The sequence below is a fragment of the Buceros rhinoceros genome, unplaced genomic scaffold (assembly GCF_000710305.1).
Source record: "Buceros rhinoceros silvestris isolate BGI_N320 unplaced genomic scaffold, ASM71030v1 scaffold24199, whole genome shotgun sequence".
Lineage (NCBI taxonomy): Eukaryota > Metazoa > Chordata > Aves > Bucerotiformes > Bucerotidae > Buceros > Buceros rhinoceros.
The window spans coordinates 2,371-29,254 of record NW_010433614.1 but is presented as its reverse complement, the minus strand read 5'-3'; the positions used below and the strand labels follow the sequence as shown (position 1 = coordinate 29,254).

The 26,884-nt window shown below is 38.3% G+C and overlaps 2 protein-coding genes across 5 annotated transcripts in view; one reads left to right on the top strand and one right to left on the bottom strand.

Annotated features, from left to right (window-relative positions):
- Nucleotides 1-285: 285 nt before the first annotated feature.
- ASAP2 (ArfGAP with SH3 domain, ankyrin repeat and PH domain 2) lies at nucleotides 286-18,264 on the top strand (the record flags this gene model as incomplete). The annotated part of the gene is made up of 11 exons (XM_010144186.1): nucleotides 286-371; nucleotides 580-695; nucleotides 1,169-1,236; nucleotides 2,895-3,008; nucleotides 6,715-6,970; nucleotides 9,418-9,579; nucleotides 10,456-10,621; nucleotides 11,093-11,160; nucleotides 12,753-12,862; nucleotides 16,711-16,833; nucleotides 17,786-18,264. Coding segments are annotated over 11 exons (1,344 nt in total), but the record flags the coding sequence as incomplete, so codon positions are not given.
- Nucleotides 18,265-20,686: 2,422 nt separating this feature from the next.
- The window catches only part of ITGB1BP1 (integrin beta 1 binding protein 1), a 7,042-nt gene continuing 844 nt past the window's right edge, over nucleotides 20,687-26,884 (bottom strand). Inside the window, exons 2-6 of one of the 4 annotated variants that reach the window (XM_010144182.1) lie at nucleotides 26,589-26,667; nucleotides 25,723-25,859; nucleotides 24,789-24,881; nucleotides 21,776-21,925; nucleotides 20,687-21,073 (exon numbers count right to left, since the gene is read on the bottom strand). In XM_010144182.1, the coding sequence (XP_010142484.1) occupies nucleotides 21,002-21,073; nucleotides 21,776-21,925; nucleotides 24,789-24,881; nucleotides 25,723-25,859; nucleotides 26,589-26,667 (531 nt within the window). In that variant the 3' untranslated portion in view covers nucleotides 20,687-21,001. Of the gene's footprint in view, nucleotides 21,074-21,775; nucleotides 21,926-24,788; nucleotides 24,906-25,722; nucleotides 25,860-26,588; nucleotides 26,668-26,884 lie in introns of all 4 variants that reach the window. The other 3 variants (XM_010144181.1, XM_010144185.1, XM_010144183.1) reach the window with 3 other exon arrangements.

The following is a 26,884-nucleotide window of genomic DNA, read 5'->3' as shown; positions in this document are numbered from 1 at the left end:
AAATAGTGTAATCTAAAATTGTTTCCAAATACTGTCATATTTTAAATGTATTAAAACATTAAACATTAAATCATTCAATAATCTATTCACTTTCAACCCATTTGTTTGCTTCCTTTAAAGGAATGAAAAGGAAGCAATTAAAGTCTTCACAAGAGATGTTTTAATGGTAGCATGTTTGAATATTTTGAAATTGAATGTTTTAATTGATCTATTTTATGTCTTAATAAGATTTCTGCTTCTCTGTTGAACAAAAGAAACGAATGTATTCTTTCATTTTTTTCTTAGGAGCAAGATGAAACAGCACTTCACCTTGCTGTTAGGTCAGTTGATCGAACATCTCTTCATATAGTAGACTTTTTAGTGCAGAACAGGTAAGTGTATGAAAAGCTACTAAAATATAGTGATAATGGTTTTATGTCAAGTAGTACAAATACTAAATGAATACAAATACTAAAACTAATTCTGGTATTCGCAAATACAACTTTATTCTTTGAAAACCTTGTAATGAGAGAGGTTCATTGATACAGGGTAGAAAACTAAGTTTAATAAGCTTTCTTCTTCTTTCTTGTACGCCAATAGTGGCAATTTAGATAAGCAGACGTGTAAAGGTAGCACAGCCCTGCATTACTGCTGTCTGACAGACAACGTTGAGTGCCTCAAACTGCTGCTGAGAGGGAAGGCCTCTATTGAAATAGGTAAAAGCATAATGTGTACTTCAATGTTCGTCACTGCTTCAGATAAGAAATAGTGAAGGTGTAATAAATGCATTTTCTCCTCAGTTATCATAATTCTGTGAATATAATCTTCATTATTAAAAAAAATCAATATTCACTGCTTATGTCAAGTTTAAAACTGACTTACACGTTACACTTGTTTTTAAAACAGATTTAGATAGGTCTGTACCAAGATTTTTAACTGATAACTTGTTGCATAGTCATATACAGCCATTTCATGGCTATTGTTCCATATATGTGGCATGTTGAGTTGCTGTTGCTTGTCACCTTCAGAGGGCTGGTATGAGTTGAACCTATGTATGAAGAAAAAATATTAATCTTAGTGTGTATTGGTCTAATACTTCAATATGTACCTGTTTGTCTTTATCTTTAGTCACGGACAAGTTAACAGTGAATGCCTGTCATTGTAATTTTCTTTTCTTGCTGTAATATAGCTAATGAATCCGGAGAGACACCACTTGATATAGCTAAACGTTTAAAACATACTCACTGTGAAGAGTTGGTAAGTGTTGCATCGTTTTGTGTGTTTGTGCATTTATAAACAGAATCATGTCTGAGTTTAACAGTTAACAGTTTCCAGTTAAATATTTAATGAATATGTTCCAGATGGAATAGTTGTATACTTAGAAATAGTTATATGCATGTGTCAAGTTACATTCTTTTTAAAAGAAAATTATGTTTCTTCTTAGATGTTTTGGAAATGCTTAACTTCTTGGGGCCAGGGGGCTGATTCTGTTTGAGCTATTAGTCCCAGATCCACAAGTAATATCCTCTCAGTAAGTCTGCAGACAACACCAAGTTGGGCGGGAGTATTGATTTGCTTGAGGGTAGGGAGGATCTACGGAGGTATCTGGACAGGCTGGATCGATGGGCTGAGGCCAATGGGCTGAGGTTCAATGAGGGCGAGTGCTGGGTCCTGCACGTGGGTCACAACAATCCCCTGAAACGCTACAGGCTTGAGGAAGAGTGGCTGTGAAGCTGCCCAGTGGAAAAAGACCTGGGGGTGTTGGTCAACAGCCGGCTGAATATGAGCCGGTCGTGTGCCCAGGTCGTCAAAGTGGCCAACAGCATCCTGCTTGTATCAGAATTTGTGTGATAAAAATGAAGTTGAGGGATCACAGCTCTCTACATTACCTGAAAGGAGGTTGTAATGAGGTAGGGGTTTGTCTCTTCTCCCAAGTAACAAGCTTGGAGTAATGAGAGAAAATGACCTCAAGTTGCACCATGGGAAGTTTAGATATTAGGAAAAATTTCTTCACTGACTGTTATCAAGCACTTGGAACAAGCTGCCCAGAGAAGTGGTTGAATCATCATCCCTGGAGATATTTAAAAGACGTGTCGATATAGTGCTTAGGGACATGGCTTAGTGGTGACCTGGTAGTGCTGGGTTAAAGGTTGGACTTTGTGATCTTACAGGTTTTTTTCCCAACCTAAATGCTTCTATGATTCTAAGTGTCTGACACCTCGTTGAAATCTAATGACTAAAGGGGTTTTTTTCTGGGTGAAGGCCGTGGATGGAAGCCATTTCTTGTTGCTCAGAGAAGCTGTGGTTTTCCTGTCAATGGAAGAGCTCAGCGTCAGGTCGGATGCGACTCCCACTGATCTAGTGGAAGATGTCTCCGCCTATGGCGGATGTGGGGTTTTGGACTAGATGATCTTTCAAGGTTCAATCGAACACACACCAGTCTGTGAGTCTGTGAAGAGTGGTTGGCTACCCTCACTACTTCTAGTAAGCAAGAAGAATGGATTAGTGGGGACAAGGCTTCTTGATAAGCATCCGATTTGAAAACCTACCATTGCAGTTAATTTCTTTCACTTGCCATTTCTAAATCAAAGCAAAAAAGATGTGGTGCTTATTGTCAGAAAATGGGGGATGGACCTGCAGTGGAGAATAGACCTAAAATGGTTAATGAAAAACCTAGTTGCTTTTGATTTACTTGTATTGTATTTGGTCACAGATCTTAATTCTTTAAACTTAGCCCACTGCTAAGTAACTTCCCAGATTATTGAAATCTGTTTTTAAAATAAAAGTAATATTTGTACTTGGAATCCAAGGTTCCTTCTATATGTGGTTTCTATATGTTTGTTTTTAATCATGTTGTTTTAAAATAAAGTACTGGACATAACATAGATGTCAACAGTCATCTTTTTTTTCCTTAGCTTACTCAAGCACTGTCTGGAAGATTTAATTCTCATGTTCATGTGGAATATGAATGGCGGTTACTCCATGAAGATCTGGATGAAAGTGATGATGATGTGGATGAAAAGCTGCAGGTTTATATCAATTCTTTGTTCTATTTCTGTACATATATTTGTAAGCATGATGTTCATAATGATTTTAATGACACTGCTTTTTACTGTAGATATGAAGACACTGAAATAAAGTCTGTAGTAAAATGTAGTAGCTTAAGTTTTGGTTCGTTATATTATAACTGGTCGTCTTTTTTCCCATTAATATAAGGTATAAAACATATGACCATGTGGTGATGATCAAATTATGATTAGCCAGGTGTGATATCTTTTTTTTTAATGAAGTTGCTAGTTTGTTTCAATACATCAAGAATATTTGGATCTGCTATTGTGAAGCAGAAATAAAAGAAAATTGCAAAGCTATGAAAATTGCTGTTATAAAGAGAGACATCTTATAGTATCTCCTCATGTTTGTGAAATAGCTGGCTTTAATTTTGAAACAATTTATGCATTGGCTTGCCTTCAGGAGAGCTATACTTGTGCATTAAATAAGATACTTCCTTTAATAGCAGGGTAGGCTCTTAACTCTCAATTTCTATGTAAAAATATTTTTGTGGTTTTCTCCCTTTTCATACGTGAAATTTCTGGTGGTGTTGTGTTGCTGTTGGATCCAGAATCATGGAATGGTTGAGGTTGGAAGGGACCTCTGGAGGTCATCTGGTCCAACCCCCCTGCTCAAGCAGGGCTACCCAGAGCCATCTGCTCAGGACCATATCCCGGATTGCTTTTTAGTATCTTTAAGAACAGTTGCATTACAAGTGTTACAAAGTATGCCAGTAGCATAGGAACTTCATTGCATTTTCAAAATTTAATTTTCCAGTTTAGGGACCAACTTCAGAAAGTATTTAAGCACCTAAACATACAGACAGGGAACAAAGTACTACGTTTTGATACCTGAACAACACTTAAAAATGGCTTGGATTTCTAGGGGCCAAGTAATTTGAATTGGAGTATAGCCTCCTGAATACTAATGACTTTCTGAGACTGTCGTAGATTGAAGTATTTCATAGAGCATTGAACAGTTTTTGTTCTTGTTGTGTATGCAGTGTTATAACTGCTTATGCTTTTTCTGCTTCCTTTATAAAGTGAAAGGAATACACGATAGGCTTTATATGAGTTAATCTTCAGATGTTAGCACAACATTTTCTTTCTCTTGAAAGTAGGTAATAAAACTCCCTCTTTCCTCTGGATAATGAAATTTGACTTTTTTCATTCTACAAGCTTTAGCATTTTAATACTTCTCTTGCAAAGTCCCCCATCTCAGCTAGGGCGTGAATAGTTAATACCTAATTAAAAACTTAAAGCCAAATTTGTGTGTGGCATTTTTTGTTGTTTTCAGAAATACTAAAATCTGACAGTCATGGGTTTATTTTCTTCACCTTCACGTCTTTAAAAATGCTAGATCATCAGACTATTGAATTGGCTTTATGTTTTGGAGGCTAATTTTGACATCAATAAGTTTCCTTTTTGATTTTCCATTTTTTTGCAAGATTTGTCTGCACAGGATTCTTTTCCCCATGTCCTGACTCTTTAGTCCGCGACAGCTATTACCTCTGGTGCTTGACTAGCTAGCAACAAAGAGCAAAATACCTGTCACAAGCCATCCCTTTCAAAGCACAGTTGCTACCTTCTGAAACTTCTCTTAAGGTTTTTCTTGAGAATGTCTGTTCAAGAATCTGGAATCTGTGAGCTGCTAAATCCAGTTCTACTGGATGAGCTTTCGTGTTATGTATCACTACAATATTATGTATTCTTGTATATTGTATCAGATAATAACAGCAGTAATTATGGCCTTTTTGAGGAAGCAGCTTGTAACTTTCTGTTATGTTTTAGAGATTTCTTTTTTTCCAGCTATAAAACCTTTTGGTTAATTGACGACTAGGTATCTAGCAAATCTGTTTCTGGGACACTCTACATTTGTGGTTTTGGTCTATTTTTTCCTTCACTTCCTTCATTGTTGCCAGTTGCCTTCTGCAGTTGAGCATTCTCTTTTTGGCTAGTTCCCGAGCTCTATTTCATATAGGAAGTTATCTGCTGCACAGCAATAAGGCTAAAGTAATGAAACTGCTACTTCACTGCCCACTATTAATAGGCTTATACTACAGGGACTTTTGAAAGGAGATTAAGGACTATTAATCACAGACTGGTGTCTGTGACTGCATTGAATGCACTGGTGAATACTGCTGTTGCTTAGGATCTCATCAGAGCTCTGTTCACAGATATCAAGCTATTGGGCTTGTCTCTCTTACTGGTAAAGCAATTGAATAGATTTTGTAATCTTTGTCAGAAAGGTCGTGCCTGAAATTGAAGTTCTTTTAGTCCAGAATTTTTCATATGAAAGAGAGGCTAACCTAAAAGGAGGCTAAGACAATCCAACTCATATCAGCTACCTGGCTGCCTGGTCCCATGTCAGCTTTTGCCTCCATTCTGGCACATATTTGTCCCTGTATTGAGCCACTTCAGTTTGGTAAATGAGTGAGAAGCTGAACCAACAAAACAAAAAAGAATTTTCTGCTGGTTTAGAGAGCATAAGCAAGTGTGGGCTGAAACAGATACCAGAACTAGGACAGTGGAGAGGTGAGAGAATGGAGCGTGTCAGCCCATGAGGAGTGAGGCTGCTGAGCCCAAAGTAAAGATAGGGATTAATGCATCTGGCTGTCATGTACATCATTGTGATAAATCTGTGAACTATAATGCTGAGCTATAATGTGTCTAAAGGCCCCACATGATCAATCCAGACCAAGCACTGAATATATTCATAGGAAAATCAATTGCCTATTTGTGATACTGTTGGTGTAAATCTTTATTCTGCCTAAATGCTATTACTATAAATGGTTATTTTAATTCCGTACAGAGAGTATGTCAGTGACGTGTTTGTCTAACGCTATTTCTAAAGGCTTATTTATGCTTCCTGAGCTGTACATCATTACAAGCCATTCCTGTACTAGCCACATGAATTTATAACTCCAGCTATTTTAATTATCATTTGATAACAATAATCACTATGCTTGCTGTTGAAACAGGCAAAATAATGCTAAGTGCACGTAGGAAGCAGATGACTTGCTGTAAATCTCAAAGACAACTAATTAGATCTTATTTGTTAATGTGCATGGGATGAGCAATGTTCCATCCCTGTGGCCAACTGAAGTAATCTACTGAACTTGTCCAGCAATATTAGTGAGCTATAATGAGTTCATAAGAAGTTTTGGCTCCCAATTGGTTGTAGTTGGAGCTACAGGTGGAATAGTGAGATGCAATTTTGTCCAGTTTTTGAGATCGTGATCATCTGTATGGGATCTGACACTGCTGAACTTAAGATGAAGCTTAAAGTCTTCAATCTTTTGAAAAAATTGCCTGCTATGTTGGTGTAGGGAGACTTTACTTGATCTATTTTGAATATCTATATTGACTATCTATGGCAGTGTAGTCCTATGCATATACAGTGTTATCCTGTAGGAGTATACTGCAGGAGAAAATGAGAAAATTATGGTTGTTTTGAAATGCAGTTAACATTTAATCTTTTTTGTTGTTGTTGATGCACACAATTACTTTGTCTTGAAGTCCTTGAAGAGGACAGAATGTAGGTTTTATATTACATATTAAAAGCAGCAAAAATGCATTTTAGAAGCTATTTTTTTACTTTCAAGAAACAATAACTATTTATCAACTAATAAATAAAATGAGTACAAATAATGTGGTATCAGTGAGTACTTTTGTTACTATGTTTAAGCAACCCAGTCCCAATCGGAGAGAGGACAGGCCTGTCAGCTTCTATCAACTTGGATCAAACCAGCTTCAGCCTAATGTAGCATCATTGGCAAGAGATGCAGCAAACATTGCTAAGGATAAGCAAAGAGGATTTATGCCGAGTATATTACAAAATGAAACATATGGAGCAATACTCAGTGGCAGTCCACCTCCCATTCAGCCTGCAGTACCTGTTACAAGCAGCGCACCTCCTCTACCTCCAAGGAATATTGGCAAAGGTATTAACACTGGCGAATATTATTGTATGCTCGAAGAATGTGATAGTAATAGCTTTTAATTATTATTACATTTTTAGGTTTTCTTTTACAATTATTTGCACAGGTAGGTATTGGAACAGTTTATTGGTGACTTCATTTTACATACTTGAAATGAATCTGCCCAACCTGTTCTGAGTTTGATTTTCAGTATACCTGCAAGAACGTACACAATAGTGTTTGTGGAAACAATGCCCAGGTAACCTCAATAGAGTTAAACAATTTATTAAAAGGAGGGCTGCAGTCCATTTAGTTCATCTTCTCATACTTACGTTTCTCAAAGATTTCATTGTCAGAGTTTTATTTAAATATAAAATTTCAGTAGCATTTCGCTGCTGTGGAAAATAAAGACATGGGAAAAGGAGCGTATGCAGAACTCTTGAGATAACCTTTCAAAGTCTTCTCTTAAATATGTTACTCAGTGTTGTTGAAATGGAAGTTTAAGTGACATGTGGAGAATTGGATGATCTTAGAGAACTGGTAGCTGACTGAAAATGTAAATACCAAGTACTGGTTATACCCTCATCAACAGAACAAAGTAAAATGTACATGTCTCATCCTGGTTCAGGAGAGTTGCATGCTTGCAAAATCTACCATTAAAGCTGATGTCGTGAACTTCATTCTTACCTTCAAGTATAATCTGTTCGGATTATATTAAAGAAGCTTAAAGATAGCTTTATAGATCCTCTTTGTACAGTACAGGTTTGGTGATTTTCATTCTTTTACAGCCTATATTAATCCAGCAGCTTTCGTGGATGCTAGATTTATGTAAAGTTCAAATCAAGAAAAATGACTGTGTGAATACATTATTTTGGTGCTGTAATTCAGACTCCGTAAGAGGAGATACGAGTGGGGAATGTTCTAGGCATACATGCGTGGCTTCTGTCTTTGGGAGCATTGTGCAGAGGTCAGAATGCAAGACTGCATACACCAGTGATTGTGCCTGAGATGGCAATTTGAACATCCATGTAATATGAAAAGTCAGTTATTGGTCTTACAGGAATGGCTGCATGAAAGTCAGATTAAAATACATTCTTCTGGAGGCAGAAAAACCGAGAACAATAGAGCAGCACGTTACTGGGTTACTTTAAAAGGATAGCATGAGACTGGGGGAGGTTTAGCAGCATATAGAACTTAACCAAGTTGGGATTCCTTTCACCTTAATGTTTTTTGCATGAGGTCTAAGCTTAATATCTAGACACTGTTTTTCCTTGATGGAAAGGAATGTTTCCCCCACCAAACAGGAAAACTCACCCAAGGAGCTTGTGCAGTCTATTTAACTGTTAAATTTTATCTCTAAATTAGTAATACAACTGGATGGTTAATAAGACTGTTCTACTCTTTGATATTATTTTAATCATGGCCAGCCATACTATTTTACCCACTGTTTGCCCTGGATTAAATGATATTTTTCAAAGCATGTCATTTTAATTTCATTCCCAACCCCAGACTTCTTGGCCCTGGTATAGTGTAACTCGTGCCAAGAAAGCATGCTGCCTGGCTTAGATTATTAGCTTATGTTTTTTATTCTGGCAATGTGTTAGCCTATTATTTTATATTCTTAGTTAAAAACTGTAATAGTATCATAGGTCTTAGCTTCTTGTTGATTGCTGATGTTGATGTTATGCTTATGGTGTATTATTAACTCCTTTATCCTCTTAGCTTTAGGCTGTTCTCCAAGACTTCTGAGCCTTTATGCTTTTCCCTGCAACATAATATTTATTCATACCTTACTCTGTTTCATCTTTTCTTAATATGATGCTCATGTGCTGAGTGAGGGAGAAGTAGCATGATATGTGCAAAATAATTGGCTTTATGAAGAAAACCTGTAGTGTGGTTTTATGAACTGGGGAGGTAGCTCTTCAGCCTGAGAATAAAGTCATTTAGGAGGCCCCAAAGAAGTCATGCTTTGCAATTGTTTCATGACTAGTTATTATAGCTTCTTGTTTGGGTGAAATTTGGAATTACAGTTTTATGTCAATTCCCAGTCAAAACTGGTGTTTCACTTTGAGTCAGCAAGGTTTGCTAATGCTCATGTGAGAGCGAGGCCCTTTTTTTGCACTACCTGAGAAGATTACAGCTATCAGGCAGGAATTAAAGCAGGTAGCAAAACCTGCAGTCTGTCTTCTTGTTAATAAATTTGTGCTTTTTCAAGTGTTGACTTATTTTAAAGTAATGACTGAAGACAATTTTATTTAGGTAAAGTGTTAGTAAGATTTAATCTGGAAACCTTTATGTCATTTTTTACATCAGACTGATTTCTGTTCTGGCATTCCAGAAGGATGACAGTGGTTCTTATTGTTGAACATAGTGGTCTAGCTGCACCATTTTTACAAGCACAAGTGTGAATATTAACACTTTGTGCTTAGGGTAAGCAATAATAATAATACAGTATTTTCCTCTCTTTTTAGTTCAGCCTTCAGTTCTTGGCAGTGGTATTCAGACAATTTCTTCATCTAATGCAATGTGGAAGACAAATTCTTTAGGAGTGGAAAGTATAAGCAGGCAGAGGTCTTCATCAGATCCACCAGCTATTCATCCCCCTGTGCCGCCATTGCGTGTAACATCTACAAGTATGTTTCCACTTTCCCCTGTTTTTCCTTCTGCTGTATCTAATCATAGTTGGCTTATTTTTCCATTTCCACAACTCATACTTCCTCTTCTGGTGGCTGGAGCTTTGGCCTATCGTTCCCGTCCAGTAACTTTGTATGAAACGCCCTCTCTGATGAGTGAGGACTTTATGGTGCAGGGTCAACAGGAAATACTGTCTCATACAGAGCTAAAGAGGTCTTCACTTTGTATAGATGTAAGTTTTATTGTTGCATTTCTCACTAGTTGTAAAGATGAGTGTTATGTCTAGGCCTGGCGCTATGTTTCCACATTGTGCTTGATTTTGAAGACCGTAGGAATGCAAAAAGATATTTTAATGCATGGCCAGCTGCTGTTGTGGTTTCAAGAATTCAACAGAAATTTTAATTCATTGTAATGCAGAGTTATTTAGATGTTAATCATGACAGGATTTTAAGTAAAGACATTCCTCTAAATAAAATTTATCAGATATTATTCTCTCAGTTACTTTTCCATAAAACACCAACGGAAGGCCTTGAGTGAGCAATGTTAGCACTTTGTTAAATGTATTCTGATCTACTATTTTCAAGAATGTGATGCACTTTGGTAAGAATTTTCTTTACCTGTACTTTAATGCTTGAATGAATTGAAGAACTTGTGAGCTGACTTTGACTAGGTGAAACAAAAGGTAAACCTCTTTCCAAAGAGGTCTTCCTTCCAATGGAAGGATTGCTTCTTGTTTAAGTTATTGATTACATGTAGTAAAGCATTTTTCTTGGATGGGGGTATACCCTGTAACAGGAAAACCTGGAATAAGAAGCCAAGAAACAAAATGTAAATAGAAATTTAATTCCATTTCACTGTCTAACTTCCTTCTACAGATGTCCTTTCTCCAGCACCACCGCCTCCAGTGGCAAAGACAGCCAGCATTATAGAAGCTTTGAACCAGCAATCTAAGCAACCAGCTCCTCCACAAACTAAGCCAACCCCACCACCACTGCCCCCACAACCTCCTAGTAGAATCTCTCAAAGAAAGCCTATTCCTGGGTAACTGATGTCATTTTAGTATTTAATATACTTCATAATTATTAATGACTTTTCAATGTTATGGTATATAACATGCAAAGAATCTGTAAAACGTTCATACTTTTGCCAGTGATGTGTTCTAGACTATGGGAATGAACCAAAAGCAGACACTAAGGGGAGCAGATTACAAGAGTTCCCATAGTAAAAACAAGAGAGCCTAGTGTTTTAAGATTGTATGACTCTGCTCTGCACAAAATGTCATAATTGAACCTATATTATTCTTCTGCCTTACATTTTTAAATTAAGTGCAGCTTACGACTGGCATAATCAAAAATACGGAAGCAAAGTCGTATTTTTAAAAGCAAAATAGCTGTCAACCGGAATATACTGGAGAAATGAAAAGAATTTTTTAATTTGGAAAATACTCTGTGTTGTTGCAGTTTGGGTTCTTGTTTGTTTCTTAAATGGATGAATTTCTAACTTTCTGCACAGGGCTGAGAAGTCATCTGGCTTAACTAACAAAGGGCAGTCCAGAGGGCTTGGGTCTCTACAACAAACTGGTAATTGTGGTTTACAGGTTTACTTCATTGTAATTAACCTATCATTATATCAGCCTAAGGGAGAGTGTGGGTGGGTTTTTTTTATTTACCTTACACATTTAAATACAGTCATTACTAGCATTGTTGTTGTTTCTCTTCTCAATTGTGTAGGCCCTGATGCCTCAAGCTCTTTTGCGTGGACACAGTTATGGGCCACGTAATGTAAACAATGTAAATAATGTAATGAGAAACAGAATCACAGAATGGCTGAAGTTGAGAGGGATCTCTGGACATCATCTGGCCTCACCCCTCTGCTCATGCAGAGCATGAGCCAGTTGCCCAAGACCATGTCCAGTTGGCTTCTGAACGTCTCCAAGGATGGAGACTCCGCAGCCTCCCTGGGCAACAACCAACCTGTGCCACTGCTGGGTCATTCTCACAGTAGCAAAGTGTTTCTAGATGTTCAGAGAGCACCTCTAGTGTTTCAGTTTGTGCCTGCTGCTTCTGGTCCTGCTTTCTAGCTGGGTGGCCACCAGCATTGGTGCATGGGCTTGTTCATCCCCAGGTGCAGGACTTGCACTTCTTGCTCCAGATTTTCCCCTTGTCTCTGGGACCTGAAATTCCTGAAGACCTCAGCCTTTTCCATGTCCTGTGTAACCAGATCTGCGTTTCATTGAGCAATGGGTCCACATTTTCCTTAATTTTCCTTTTGTTACCCATGTATTTACAGGAGCCCTTCTTGTTGTCTTTGATAATCCCTTGCCAGATTCAATTCCAGCTGGGCTTTAGCTTCCTTAACCTCACCTAAACCCACTCAAAAAAAAAGATGCATTATGAAAATTTTAGCTACTCCCTTGTTTGCATGTGTCAAACAAAGTAACAGATACACATTTTAGAATAGAACAATGTATTTCTAGATTAAAAATCTAAAGCTCATATAGTGTCACTTTTAATTGCAAACCGATACTGCTTTTTCGTGGTAATGAACAGAGTGCATTATTCATTCTGCACTTTTCATTGTTCAACATAACTACTACTTTGGGACAGTATAATAATGTCATCTCAATAAAATGTCCACAGTAAAGTTGGGTGGATTCTGTTGTGGTTGTGGTGGAATTTCTCCTACCCAGTTTCCCCTTCCACTGTATATATTATGTTAATTGGTTCTTACTATGATTCCTTTTTTATTTCCCCTTGACATACCTAAGGGAAATTTGCTATCTGTCTTCTGTGTCAGCAGTCTCCTGTGAAGAATACAGTCTCCTGATGATGATGGTTTTTACTAGGAAAAAAGGGTTCTAAAAGCATACAGCCTGTAGTGACTGAATGCAGAAGTTTGCTTCTGCTCCCATCTATATTATAGACTTTTTTCTCTTCTAGCATATCTGCAGTATTAAAGGTTATAGGTAATTGTCTTTGGGAAAAGAGGCATTTTTGGCAAGGCATAAAAAAAATTCTGTTCAGTTATTTAGAAAGCACCATTAAAAAATTAAATCCTCATAGGACATAAAATAACGTGTCCTTTATAGATTAATTTGGTTTCAATTTGCATCATCACTCTTACTTTTTTTTAAAGTATGCCTTAAGTTTACTTGTTTTACTTACCCTAGCAGCAGGAGAGTCATCCTCTATATGTGAAATTCCAGTAACACAGACTGGTTCTACAACAAATACTTTAGCACAGATCCAGCCACCAGCACCAATGCCAAGGAAATCACAAATAGTAAGTAGACAATCTGGGATTTTATTAAATCTTCCGCATTCTATCAAGCACACTGCTCTGGAGAAAGTGTGAGAATCATAAAAAATATACAAAGTCTGTATCCTATGTTAAATATGTGCATGACTTGTATGAAACAGTTATAGACAATGCAAAAAAGGAAATTTTTAATATGATATTATGTGATTTTAAATTTAAAAAACACAACCCACTGATAAAAAACAGGGAGAAACCAAAGAAAAGAAGTATGGATTCTTTGCTTCTGTCCAAACATGACCAACATAATCCGCAGAATGTATGGGGTGACTTACTGAAGGAGGGTAAGCTTCGTAAGTTAGTCCCTTGTAGGTGAGCTTGGTGAGTGAGTGTAGATTATATGAAACTTCATTCTTAAACTTCAGGGAGCTTTTGTGCTTACTTTTATAATGGAAGTAGATATACCCATAGTTATTCACATAGGTAGATCAAAGTCAAGCTCAAAACAAAAGAAATTGGTTCTTCATGCACTTGGTTCTCTTTGCACCTCTCTGTCCTGCGTTCACTGGCTGACAGGATAGAAGACTCTTGGGAAGTTCACAGAAGCCACATCTGAACTGAGATGTGTCCAGCTAGAAGGTGGTTGAAGGCTGAAGGGGAACACTAGAAATACCGGGCTGGAAGTATTGTATATTCTTCTTCACCCACCCCTAGCCGTACAGTGACTGTTAGAAAAGAGGTACTGGATTTAGATGGACTCTTGATTGATCATATGGCCTTTTTATAATCTTAATTATTTTTGTTTATATTCTAGGACCATGAATGGCAACACACATATTAGTGTCAATACCTGTATTCTTATAATGGTGTAGGTAAAGGGCTGTATTTCCAGATGTCAGTTGAGCCATACATTATGTGTTGCTCAGCTAGGTCTTTGGTCCTTGCTCCAATTTTGTTACTTTCTTGTGTGGTAGACCTAAAACATCCCTGTACTTGATCATGACAGTATTTCTCTGCAGCAAGTAAATCACAATGTAGAGAGTCCATACTTTCTGAGATGCTGTATGTGACTAGCTCTGGTCTGTTTCTCGCTTTACATTCTGTGTAGGAATTTGGTTCAACTGAGAGGTGGTAGATGTGCTGTTCCTCCATCTGAAATTGTCTTATTAGTGGGCCGTAACCAAAAGACCTGCCTTCTTCAGTTCTCTGTCTCTCTCCCTTCATCCATTTTTCCTTAACCATGTCTACTGAAATAGTAGGACAGACTTCAGTGTGTGTGTATGCATAGCCTTGCACGTTTGGCTGGAGCTCTTAGAATTCCTGTTAGCTGTTTCTCATCTCGTAATGGTGAAAAGCCACAGAGCCATCTGGAGCTCATCTTGATTATTTGGGAGTATAAAATCTGTTTTCTTGCCTTTCCCACTCTTGTTCAACCAAGTTAAGTGTCCATCTTGCATCAAAATAACTTCCATGTTAATAAAATGAAATGGTCTGAATAGTGTAAAGTGGAACATCTGTCCCTTTTGCTTACATGCACCAAGGGAATTGCCATATTTACTCTGTGAAGCTGTTGGACCATGATCACAGTTCCTGTTCTGTGGTCTGGGATTCAGCTGTGAGCACTGGATACAGCTTTTCAATACATCTGTCTGTTCTGAAACGGCTCCTTACCTGGATTTCTGTATAAATGAAGGTGGTAGTTGTTATCTATGGTGTTCTCTCCTTTGTTTTATAGGACGAATTGCTTTACCTGTGAGTGAATGGGGTATCCTGGATGTTTTTTCAGAATAGTCACAGTGGCTCCACAATTTAATATTAATTGCTTGTAGCAGGAAGAACAAATCTGTCTCTTCAGATGTCTCTAGGGCTTCAGTAGGTTGAATTCTGTGAGCCTGAGAAAATCAGCTGGATAATTTTATTCTTGTCATGGGACAGAGAAACAAGGGAAACCTGGCTCAGGGAGTGTGTGCTAGTTAAGGTGCTTTAGCTAAATCAGTCTAGCTAAAGTATCTTAGCTGAGGTTTAGTCAAGGGCCCTCAATTAAAGAGCTTTAGCTAGATCAGTCTAGCTAAAGGACTTTGGCTAAATCGCTGCATTTAGCCTTATACTCCAGCCTTTTTTGCCAAGTCTTTACCTTGCCAGAGAATCCAGGGGCCAGCCCAGATTTAGGAAATGATTACAGAAGTGCTCCTTTGGTAAAGAAATAAGCCATCTAGTTGTACATACGCGTGTATCCAGTGGCTTATCTCCTGTATCATGCATTTGCCCAGTAGCCTATTTTTCAGATGGAAATTCCCAATGTATGTCTTTCTTTTTTCAATATTTACTTTGGATTTTTGAAATATTGTAGATAATGGGAAACTTCCCTGGAATATTTTAGTCTTCTGGGAATGGTGTCTTATTTTAATTTTCTTGTGTTCTAGAGAACAAGAAATACTTGTAATTACTGCACTTTGAAGTTAGTAGTTATATCACTGTTGCACTGATGTGAAGCTTTTCCCACTTGACCTAAAAGGTGGTTGTGGCTCAAACTGTAACTTGACTGAGATGGAGCATCTGAAAAAATTGCTCTGATGCAGTGCAAGGCTGCCAGCTCACAGAAGTGTGCCCTGCAGATAGAGCCTAAGGATGTGCCTGGTCTAGTCAGGTCAGGTTTTTTATATTAAAATGCAAATAGATGTTTACAGAGGAGCATAATGATAGTGCTAGCTCCCTCCTTCCCCATCCACATCCCCCTTTTTCTGCGTGGTGCTCAGCTCTAATAAAATGACACAGTAAGAGGCTGGTGGGCAGGACTGTCCACAGCAGAGCATTTTGCTGGTGAAGAGAAGTAGACTTGTGAATGGAGCCTCTTCTCCCCTTACAGCCTTCCTGCTCTGTGGCTGACCTAACTAGGTAGAGACTGGGAGCAGTCCCTGGGCGACTCCAGAGTGATGATGAGACCTTCTTTTCCTTACCCCGTCTGGAGCCTCTATCCCAGACACCTACTGTCTTCTTAACAGACATCTTTTGACCTAAATGGCACTTACAGCTCTGCTCTGGCATCATACGGCACAAAAGAGAGATTTTTTAATGGCTATGGCTGGGCAAACTGGGGAAAAGGGTGGACTTCCGGTAGAAAGCTTATGCTTTACTTCCAGGTCCTGTGCTGCTCCACTCTTTGCTGTAGATGGCATTATCTTTGGTCTGCAAGAGAAAATGAGGAGGGTGAAAACAGATGCAGCAGCCAGCCAGGTCGCACTGAGAGAGTTGTGAGATTAGGATGGCAGATACTGTGATACCAGAGCAAAACAATTTCAGCATCACTTCAAACAGAATGTAACTAGGATTGGAATCCACTGCAATATTGGAATATTGCAACTCCTTACTAAACGTTCCTGTTGGAACAGTTGCCAAAGCACTCCTCTGGCTTGCAGTCCTCAAAGCACTAGAGAGGCAGAGGATGTTTCGGAGGGTCGTGTGCTGCTGAAGTGGCTTTAACAGATTAAGAAGGGGTGCATGGGCATGTGGCTTAGGCCTCTTTCTCCTAAAACTGCTGCTGTTACACTTGCTGTGTAGCACTTGATCACCCCATCTTCTGAATAAAATTGTACTCGCTGCAGTGATGCAGAGTTCTGAAGACAGGTCTGGATGAGCCAAAATGGAAGATTGCTAAGGGAAATCTGGCCCACGTTGGTGGCGCAGTGGTTCCATAAGGCTTTGGATTCTGCAAAATTGAGCCTGAAGCATGAGCACCCAGCATAAAAGATGTAGCTGTACTCCAACCTGTGAAAAACAAGATGGAAGCAGTTCTGAAGCTTTCTTTAGAGCAACTCCAAGTCTATTCAGTCTCTTCCATGCTGTATTATTTACATTTCTTTATTTTTATATTTCAGTCAAAAACTAAGCCCAAGAGAGTAAAAGCTATTTACAACTGTGTAGCAGATAACCCAGATGAGCTAACTTTTTCGGAAGGAGATATTATTGTAGTTGATGGTGAAGAAGATCAGGAGTGGTGGGTGAGTATTTTGCATTTTCTATCCACACACTTTGAAAGAAACAAATGCAATCTAGAGGTTGACATCGACTTCAGAAGATGTCCTGCTGGGTTTCCAAATAACAAGAAAAGTTACAGCTCATGGAAACTTGATTCCAGAAATTTCTTTTGTATCTTCAGACAAGTTCTCAGCTTTTCTTATTTAGAAAAAACCACACATCTGATTAGTAGGGTTCACAGTACACAGGGGACACGACTGTGACTCAGGAAATTCTTGGGGGGTGTTCAGCAATTTAAGAATCTGCAAGTACATCAGATGATGTGTGGTGGGCCTCAGAAGACAGCTTTGTATTGTCCTAATTCTTCAGCTGGCTGAGATTGAGAAATGGTCTACTTGAACTGGGAAACCATCATCTCAACTATTTACGTTACAGAGTCTCATCAGCTAAAGCAAAGTCTTGGGAAATCGTTATGCATGAAAAACTTGCCTTACTCTGTTAGCTAGCGAAAAATAGAACCTGAAATGGCATCTAAATTGACATACAACATAAAGTTGTATAAACAAATGCAAAACCTGAAACTGTTGAAGCTTGATCAATCCTTTAACCTTTCAGTGATTGTTAAGAGGGGGAAGCAGAAGCAACTTAACAGAGGCAGAATATGGGCTGCCTGGTATTATTACAGAATGCACTGAAATGATGCAGCAATGGTCCTGCATTAAGAGGTGTTAGTTTCAAAGAACTGGAGAAAACTTTTGAAGTTGGGGGGAAAAATAGTAAAAAATATCTATAGCTGAAAAACAAATGCACCCTGTAGGACTGAATTTTCCCATTCCAAAAGTAAAACTGTGCTACTGCAGAAAAGATGTAGGGAGAGGGTTGTCATACTACAGGCAGGAAGGCTGCCAATATTCATTTGGTGATACTGAAATGCCATTTTGCAATTAACTTGAAAAAATATCTGGACTCTTTCAGATTGGTCATATTGATGGAGATCCCAGTCGGAAAGGAGCTTTCCCTGTATCATTTGTGCACTTTATTGTTGACTAAAATGCTACTGATAAGTGGAGACATTTCTCATTTCCAGTGGTCACAAAAATAAGTTTTGCTCTATTTCATTTCATTTACCTACCTGCAGACACCTTGCCAGAGCACTGCCCAAGTCCTAGGTACTGTAGCTTACTTTTTTATTGCCATCACTCTGATTTTGGGACTTTTAAAACTTTTCTATGTGGAAACTTTCTCATGAGCAGTTTACACTTTTAGAAAAAACAAACAACTCTTCCTGTATTTTTCAAGGCGAACTGAAAAGCTTTAACAATCAAAATCCATGTGTGTGTAACATCACATTATGATGTTCTTTTAATCAATTCACTGTAATTTTATTCTTTTTTGTAACATGGCAATACCACAGTTCAGTGTAGCTTCCCCAGCCAAAGAAATTGTGTGCATGCAACAGGGCAGTGAATTTGTCCAGTTCTCGATACCATTTGAAGTGTTGGAACCAAAATCTGCAAGCTGCTGTGTAGTTCTAAATCGGACTCAATTCGGCATCTTGTGATACTGGCTGTCATCCAGGATGTCAACTATTACAGAAGAAACTATTTTAATTGTGTGTCTTTGGCCAGGTAAAAGTGGAAAAAGTATTTCAGTTTACCACAGGAAAAACTTCTTTCAGAATGGATGTAGATATTTGCTTAATGTTATCTGAAATCTGTGTTAGTCGTTGAACTTTCTAGTTCTAATTTTGTGAGCTTGAGACTGTTTCATTTTTCTATGCTGCACGTGTGTAGAACTTGTTTTTTGAATGTTCTTTATGTATGTTTCATCCATTTTGGTCATTTCATGTGACTACTGCTAGTTAACTAAACTATGGCAATATTAATGAGTTACTACATGAACTCAAGGATATGAAAACTGCACTTCCTGAAATGTACTTAACTATGATGATGGATTGCAGAGCATTTCTTAAACTTGTCTCATTACAGTGTTTAGGCTTTGTTTTTAGATTTTTTGAATTTCCTTACATCATCCAGCAGTATGTTCACATAGAGAACATACTTGGTGGAACACTTAGATAATTATCCTTGGTCAGCAAGGTATCTGACACCTCACAAGTACACCACCACCTTATGTTCTGTTTTTATAAACTTTGTGTGCCACTGCCTTGCAAACAGTGATCGTTTGCTGACTCACTCTGTATTTATATAATATACCCACCTATATGGTAGCTACACTGTTGTTAAATTTGTTTTGCTGATTTGTGAACAAAGGCTAGGCCATGGATAGTTCCCGGTTGGTTAATGGAATACAAAACACCAACACAAATCTGACGTCATTTTGATGTTTGTATATTGTGAAATCGTACCAGGTTTTGCTTATGCTTCAGGAAACAACTGATGGCATAGGATAAGAAAAATCAATGTCTAGGTCACATTGGCTTTGATCACGTTTCGTGAAAATCGTATCTCTAGATTTATCAAGAGAACTTTGAATTTCTGACAAATGGTGTTTAAATTGGCCTTTTCATATTGAATGGAATGGAAAATAGGCCACCACCATATATGATTATTTGGAGAAAAATCATATTGAGTTAGTGCTGGCAGAGCAACACTGATCTTACCTTGTATCACCTTTCCTCAATGGTACAGCTGGTTGGATGCCTATCAGATGTGTGGGCACAGCCAGGTATACGTGTAACTTTCACTTCCTAGATGCTGTTGCTGCAGTAGAAATGGGGAACAAACTGGAATGTTTCAAGATATTTTTGTTGCAAGTTGAAGCAAATTAGTCCGTATTTTCAAAGTTCCCAGTAAAATGATAAGAGTAATAGTATAGCACTACAGTTTTATTCACTTACTGATACGTTCAGTTTGCAACACTATTTTGTATGTTTCTATCCCTGATAGAGTCTAGAGAGTAAATGGGCATATTATTTTGCACAGATCTCCTAATGTACAGTATTTTTAACACAGAATCTTATAGTGTATGTAACAACTCGTAAAGTTAAACGACGATGCAAATTTTCCTTCAGTTCTGCTAGAAGAGGAATACACTTTAAAATGTCACAAACTGTGTTCCCTGGTCACTTACAAACTAGGAAACTTGCGGAATACAACATAATAGCACTAACAGTGCAGACAGATAAAATCTTGAGGACCAATGAAGAGCAGCTAAGCAAAATTTATCCCTAGATTTTCCATGTTTCTCAAGTTTGCTCCTCTGGCAGAGGAAAAAGAAATTCTAGAGCCTGTAGATATCTATTTATAATATAAAATTAAGAATTTTAAGTCCAAAATTTTGGCATATTTCATATACAACTTTTCAAATCTGATTAAAATAATGATTCAAAAAACTGTTAATAAAACTATTAGGTTGCTGTGTTAACTGTTTAAAAAGGAGCAAGTGACACTAAAAATGCAGCTTAGAATGCTATGAGATGTATAATATTCAATTCAGTTGTTTTTTATTTTCTTTAGTTGCAGAGCAGCTGTATATATTGTATAACCTAAAATCAACTCTTATTTTCAATGTCCTGGATGCAGTGATTTATAATTAGAGCATGATTAATAAATTTTACTCTTGTTAACCAGTCAAATGTCTGGAAAAATAAAACCACTTTTAAAATCATTTTGGCTACTTCTGTTACTCTTCCCTGCTTAGGCAATATTCTTCTTTTCGATGTGTAAAATGGGAAATCCAAACATGTAGCACTTAAAAAAAAAAAGGTGCATCTTGTGGATTTTTAGTTGAACATAGAAACGGTGTAGACACCTCACCCAAATTACTACCTATTATCACTCTGCTCTTATTTTCGTCTAATATCTCGGTTAAGCAGAACTGAAGTTTGTATTAACATTGTTTTCAGATGAAGAGATAGAAGCAAGTGTCAAGTTTTATTTTACATTTTACAATATCAACATTAACATACAAAACATGGTTTGGGAAAAAAAGGTTAATGTTAAATATAAAATTCTGCATTGTCCTGGAAACTGAAGATGGAGTAATTTCTTCAAGTCACGTTTGGGGAATGACAAAAGTACCACGTGCAAGGTTGCATGGCTCTTCGCACAACAAGTCTTTTTTAGGTCTGTGTGTAGCAACAGCATGTCTGTGGTATCACAAAGGAGCTGCATTTCCTCCCCCCTCAAAAGCCTCTTGTACTACACAGTCACGTGCTGCTCAAGAAAATCAGGACTTCTCCGACATCAAAACTGAATCAAAGGCTGTAGATAACACTTTGCAGATGGCTTGTGCTTGTTCCTAAAAAAGCCCAAACACACACATTACACTTTGTAAAGAAATTCTCACGTCTCAAAACTCATTTAAAGCAGAATGTTACCTTTATCATTCAAAAAGGAGACATGTAAGATGGAGTGGCACAAATGAGATTTTATTTCATTTCTGTGGTCTCCAGTGACACGTGGGAAGATGTTTTAAATGAGTTCTTTAGAAACAAGTCAGGCGCTGTTGGCTTTCACCATAGCATGCACTAGTGTGCAGGAAGTCAGTCCATGTGCTCCCTCCTTGCTGCTGAGCGTGTGTATCATACAGTATCTTGACAATGAATTCCTCTACTTTTAAGAAGGGATCATTTCCCTTGCTTATAAATATGAATGCATGCAGAATTGTTACTCTGTCCGTCCCTGCTCTATCTGATCTTAAGTGTTTTTAGTGTTTGAAAATACAAATGAAGGATTATTCTTAGCAGCTATGACAGCACTCCATAGACTTCTCAGGTGTGTACATCCATTGGCAGTTTTGAGGTATTTTTCCTCAAAGCTGATCAAATGCAGTCAGCAGGGGCATTTCTCCCCTCCTGAACCAGGGCACATTTATACTCTTCTGTAATTAAGCAATGCCCCTTCTGCTAAAAAGCCTTCAAAAGAGCCTTAGGTTTTAGAATCTCCCTTTACAATCAAAATACTGATACCTAAATTAAATATTGGAAACATAAACTCTTACCAAACTATTGCATTGATATACCCAGAGGCTGCATTCTTCAGAGGCTGCATCTGTTGTCTTCAAAGCCAGTAAACTTTTTCCTGCTCCCAGACCATCATCATAGCAGACCATCCGTACAATTAAATAGAGAGCATGCCGATGTAACACATCCTGAAACCGTGTGGCAAACAAAAGTTACACTGGAATAGTGCAACAGCTGTTTCAGTTTTCCACCTGTTGTGATTCTCTTACAAAAGAATACTTCAGATATATTTACAGGAGAAAAGTATTCCTTGGTAAAATTGTAATTTTTTAATTGAGAGTTCAGTTAAGACTTAAAAATAAATAAGTGGTGGTTTAACACAAATTTAGCTTTAATTTTTGCTTGTATTTAAGAATTGCAGTCACACGTGGACTATATTCCTGTCCATACTACGAAAACACACATTCATTTCCCGCCCATCCTCGCTCACCCTCTGTGGGTAGGACAGGTGGTACACTCTGTACCCACTTCTGGCTCAGGGGTAACTTAAAGCAGCTTTTTATTTTTCTAGTATTTTTCCAGACAATCCCGTCTCAGTTGCAGGAAGGCATGGACAAGGCTAGTTGCTCTGGGGGTTGGGGTAGCCATGTGCCTATAGCCAGGCCACTCGTGGCCTGAGCCACTGCATGAGTCCTGACTCTTGCAGAGATCTAACCTGAGAGAATTGTACTCTCCCCCACAGCTGCAGGTTTTCACCATGGTCCCAACAGTTCTGATCTTGACCGTTCCAAAAAGGGATTGGTTGATGTCATCCAGTACCAGGTATCTGCAGATCTACCTACACAAAGCCACCCTTCTCAAGCCATCCTACCCAACCAGTAATATTCATTTGGTTTATTCCAGTCATACTACATCTAAGATCTTACAACATTAAGACTGCTTCTTTTCTATGTTCGTGGCATCGAACACTTTGTCCCTGTCAGTAGCTGAAGGGTCTAAAGCAAAATCCACTTCAGTACAGAAGCTTAAAAACAGACAGTGAGCTTCATGCCTGCTATTAAACCCCCAAGGGAGAGCCCCCTACCAGAGCTCCTGTGATCCCCTTGCCAAAAAACATCTCCATCCCTGACATTCACTCAGTAATACTCACAATTACTCATACCATCACCAGCTATATACTACGCTGAAGACAGCCAGAGACAACATGGAATTTACTGGATTAACCCTCCAGTCTCTGATGAAAGATGGCAAGATTTCCCTCCACGTCACTTGCAACTTTTTAGAATTACTTGCTTGAAACTTGCTATAATGCTAAGGTGCACACGGATGATTGCTAAAAGAGGGAGGATAGAATTGTTTACAGTACACAGTTCCCCTCTAATTTCCTCCCCTCCTTTCACTATTTGGCTATGAGGGCACTCTGCAGATGAGAAGAAAAGGAGATGGCAGATGGACAAACTGCACCATACATGTATGTACATACGTATATGTACAAAATACATGCAAATGAAATGTGAAGAAGGCCAAAGCCTCGGTGTGACTTCAATAGATACTTCAACTTTGGTTTCTGTGGTTCCATCCACAGACAATGGAAATGTATCAGCGAATCATGTATCTGCACATATTTCAGTCACTAATTAAATAACTTATCAAACACTGGCTGAAATTCATGAAGAAATAATTTTGTATCCTGCAGTCAATTCTCCTTTTGGCGTCTGTAATAAACAGCTGCTAATTCACCTGCAAAGGTGTCTGCAAATCACAGAACTCCTACCTTTCCCCCAAAGTCATAAAAGACTGAATTCTTTGAATGAATGCAGAAGAAAAACTTTTAATCTTGGAACTCTTTCATAGAGTCATGTGGACTAACACACTAAAGGGCACATTAAATGTCAACAGCAACAAAGATGCAAATCGGCAGAAGAAATGATGCAGTGCAATAAAACGGCACTGCAAACTGGCTTGATCACAGAAGGCTTTATCAGCTTGTGCATGCTCTCAGCTCAAAGAGAGAAGAATGATGGCAAAAGTCTTAACATTACCTATTTGATCTTTATCAAAGTACAAAGGAATTTAAATGATGGTGTAACTTGTGTTCTTGATGAGAATTAAGAATTTAGGACAGCAAAACCAGAATCCAAAACAATTCAAAGTTTGAATAACAACTACTACACTTGTTTCTAATGCCTAGGAGGAAGTGGTTTTATTTTCTGGAGGGACCTAAGGAAACTTTCTGGCTTTCTTCAGAGTATTCAGCTATTTAGCAATACTATTCACTGTCCTCGAGTCAAGGCGTTTATGAAGAGGCACTGCCAGGTTGATGATGGGTCATGTCTTCATAAGGCCAAGGATTTGTGGTATCTGGGGTTCTGAGGGCAGCCACAGGGAAACTACATGGCTGCAATACAAAGCTACACAAAGGCAACTCAAGGGTCCTCGTGAAGAGACCAGATTTTTATTTTTAGCAAAAAAGCTACTTGAAGTGCACTAGAAGAAAATAAACTATGTGTAGGAAATGATGCAAACAAAAAGTAGGCTTGATCAATAAAATGGAATCATGAGGCTTTAATGCTGGAGTGGACTCCCACTGTTGGATTAGTAGTGCAAGGCTGGAGCTTCAAAGAGGAAGGCAACTCAGGTATTCTTGAAAAAACATCTTGTTTTTTCCTCTCCACAATAACATCAACAGGAATTACATTACTAGCGGAGGCAGAGGAACCTGTGGTCTTGGCCACCACAGTGGTGCTACTTTTCCACATGAGAGGATGGCAGGACAGCCACAGAGAATGGAAGATGTGCCCCAAAAGCATAAAGGCTTGCTTGCCTTTTGTCTGGTGCTTTATCTCAAAAGGAATGGATTCTTGTCTTAAATCCAACCAGGAAAATACAGAGAGCCCTGAGGAGACACGACATGAAGCAGTGCTGCTGTGAGAGCTTTTTTGGTTCTTTTATATTTTGCTTAAAGCCAGAAGGGACATTTCAGTCACACAGATCAGAGAAATAAAACTTCTCAACTCTCACCAAAAGGACAGTTTGTTGTGAATCACTTACATACTGATCAGATGTTGAAACTTTAATGCCATATTTGGAAACTCCCATAATAAACTCCTCTTCACCTGGAACAAAAGGTAACTTTCCATCTTGCTTTGGGGGGAAACAAACAAAAGCCTTTAGTGCAGCCAGAGGAATATGAACAACGAAGATACATAATAGAAAACACATTTATCTGTAATTCAGTCCACTGGATCAGCAACATCACCAACCCTGCTCATATGCTGCAGTGTGAAGTCTGCCTGTCACTCTTGCACTTGTCCAGTATCTTCCCATTATGTGAAATATATTCAGGGGAAGTTTAGACTGGACACAAGGAAGCACCTCTTTACGAAGACTGGTCAAACACTGGAACAGGCTTCCTAGAGAGGTGGTCAGTGCCTCAAGCCTGTCAGTTTAAGAGGCATTTGGGCAATGCCCGTAATAACATGCTTTTAACTTTTGGTCATCCCAGAAGTAGTCAGGCACTTGGACTAGATGGTAGTGGTGGGACCCCTCCAACTGAAATAGTCTATTCTGTTTCATTCTGTTCTAAATAATATGATTCCAGAAAGGGGAGTTTGGTCCTGTGGTCAAATCAGATGGGCTAAAAAATAATGCTTGCCCTGTTGAGCTGCGCTGACCCTGGGTGATCTATGTTCCACACTGGCAGCAATTTTTTTATTTGGCTGTAAAAATAGTTTCAGCATATAGTCAGATACTTGAAATGTCAAGTTCCTGTTAGATAAACAGTCATTCTGTGCTGTTAAAGATACAAGCTATCAGCTACCTAACGAGAAAAATGAGTTACAACTTTTAGTACAAAAATAAGTACAAGCACATTGCTTGCACAGTTTGGCAAGGATGACCCAAATATTATTCAGGTTCTTTGGTCACAGGTTTATAATGGACTCTAAGCAGACCTTGTTGGTGTTGTCATTTGTAATCTACTTACCTGCGCAACGTCTATGTAATTTATCAAGTCCAGTGGCCCTTCAAGACTTTTGCTCTCATTATATTTTAATTTTTCAATGGAACCAACATATTTAACTCTGAATTCTGCACATGTATCAGAATTACTATTGCTCTGTCCTGCAACAAAATAAAACAAAGCAATTCTAAAGAATTCCAGAGCAGTAAAGCTATTTGAATTGGTCTCAATGGGGCTAACTTATTAAATTTCATGGTTTTTGCAGACGTTCATCAAACACTTAACCCTACCCACAGTATGTTTTCTCCTCTCTTTAATGAGTTGTCCTGAGTTGATTTAGAACAGCCCTTGGTAAAGGCAATGGTTTCATATGAATCCAAGATACAGCATTGTTTACACTAATTCAAACCTGGAGTTAACCACCTTGAATCAGAAAACATAGAAGAGCTGGTTCTACACGTCTATCTATATTTGTTTTAAAAGGACTGTTTGGTCCATCAGTGATGCACTGTGATCTGGTGAGCAAGAGCAACTGAAATCAAATCTTATTTCCATGACTTCAGTTCCAATGTAAATTCACAAAAGCAGGAAGTGTAGCTTCCAAAAGGTTATACCACATTGATGCTGTGTAACAGACTGGTAACAACTAAGTTTTTCTTCCTCGGACACATTACTTCGAAAACAGTGACTTAGTCCTAGATGAATCTTTAATAATGCTGTAGATGCCTAGAGCTATGCATGCATTAGTCTACAGGCTACCTAACAGGTTCACTCACAATTATTTTAAAAAACCCATATTTTAACCTTTTCCATTTTATGCTCTTTTATATTTAAACCACATGAAGTTAATCCCACTCCATACATGTCTGCTCAAACTCTTGATTACATACCTGAACTTTTTGTGGAGTCTGTATCTAGACTAGCCACAGTACTAGACCTGGAAAGTCCCCCAAGACTGGAATCTACAGACTAAGAAAAAGATTAGTATCATCAGAAGGTTACTGAGAAAACATTAACAATTCACTTTTAAATGCCCTGCCTCAACTTACTTTAAAATAAACTAGTGTTTATGTTCTAATCACTTAAGCAGCACTGCAAAATGGGGAGAAAAAACACCACCACCTATTTCTTTCCTGACTTTATCTTTCTGCCTCAATGTAAATAAGACTGATATAAATTCAGCAGG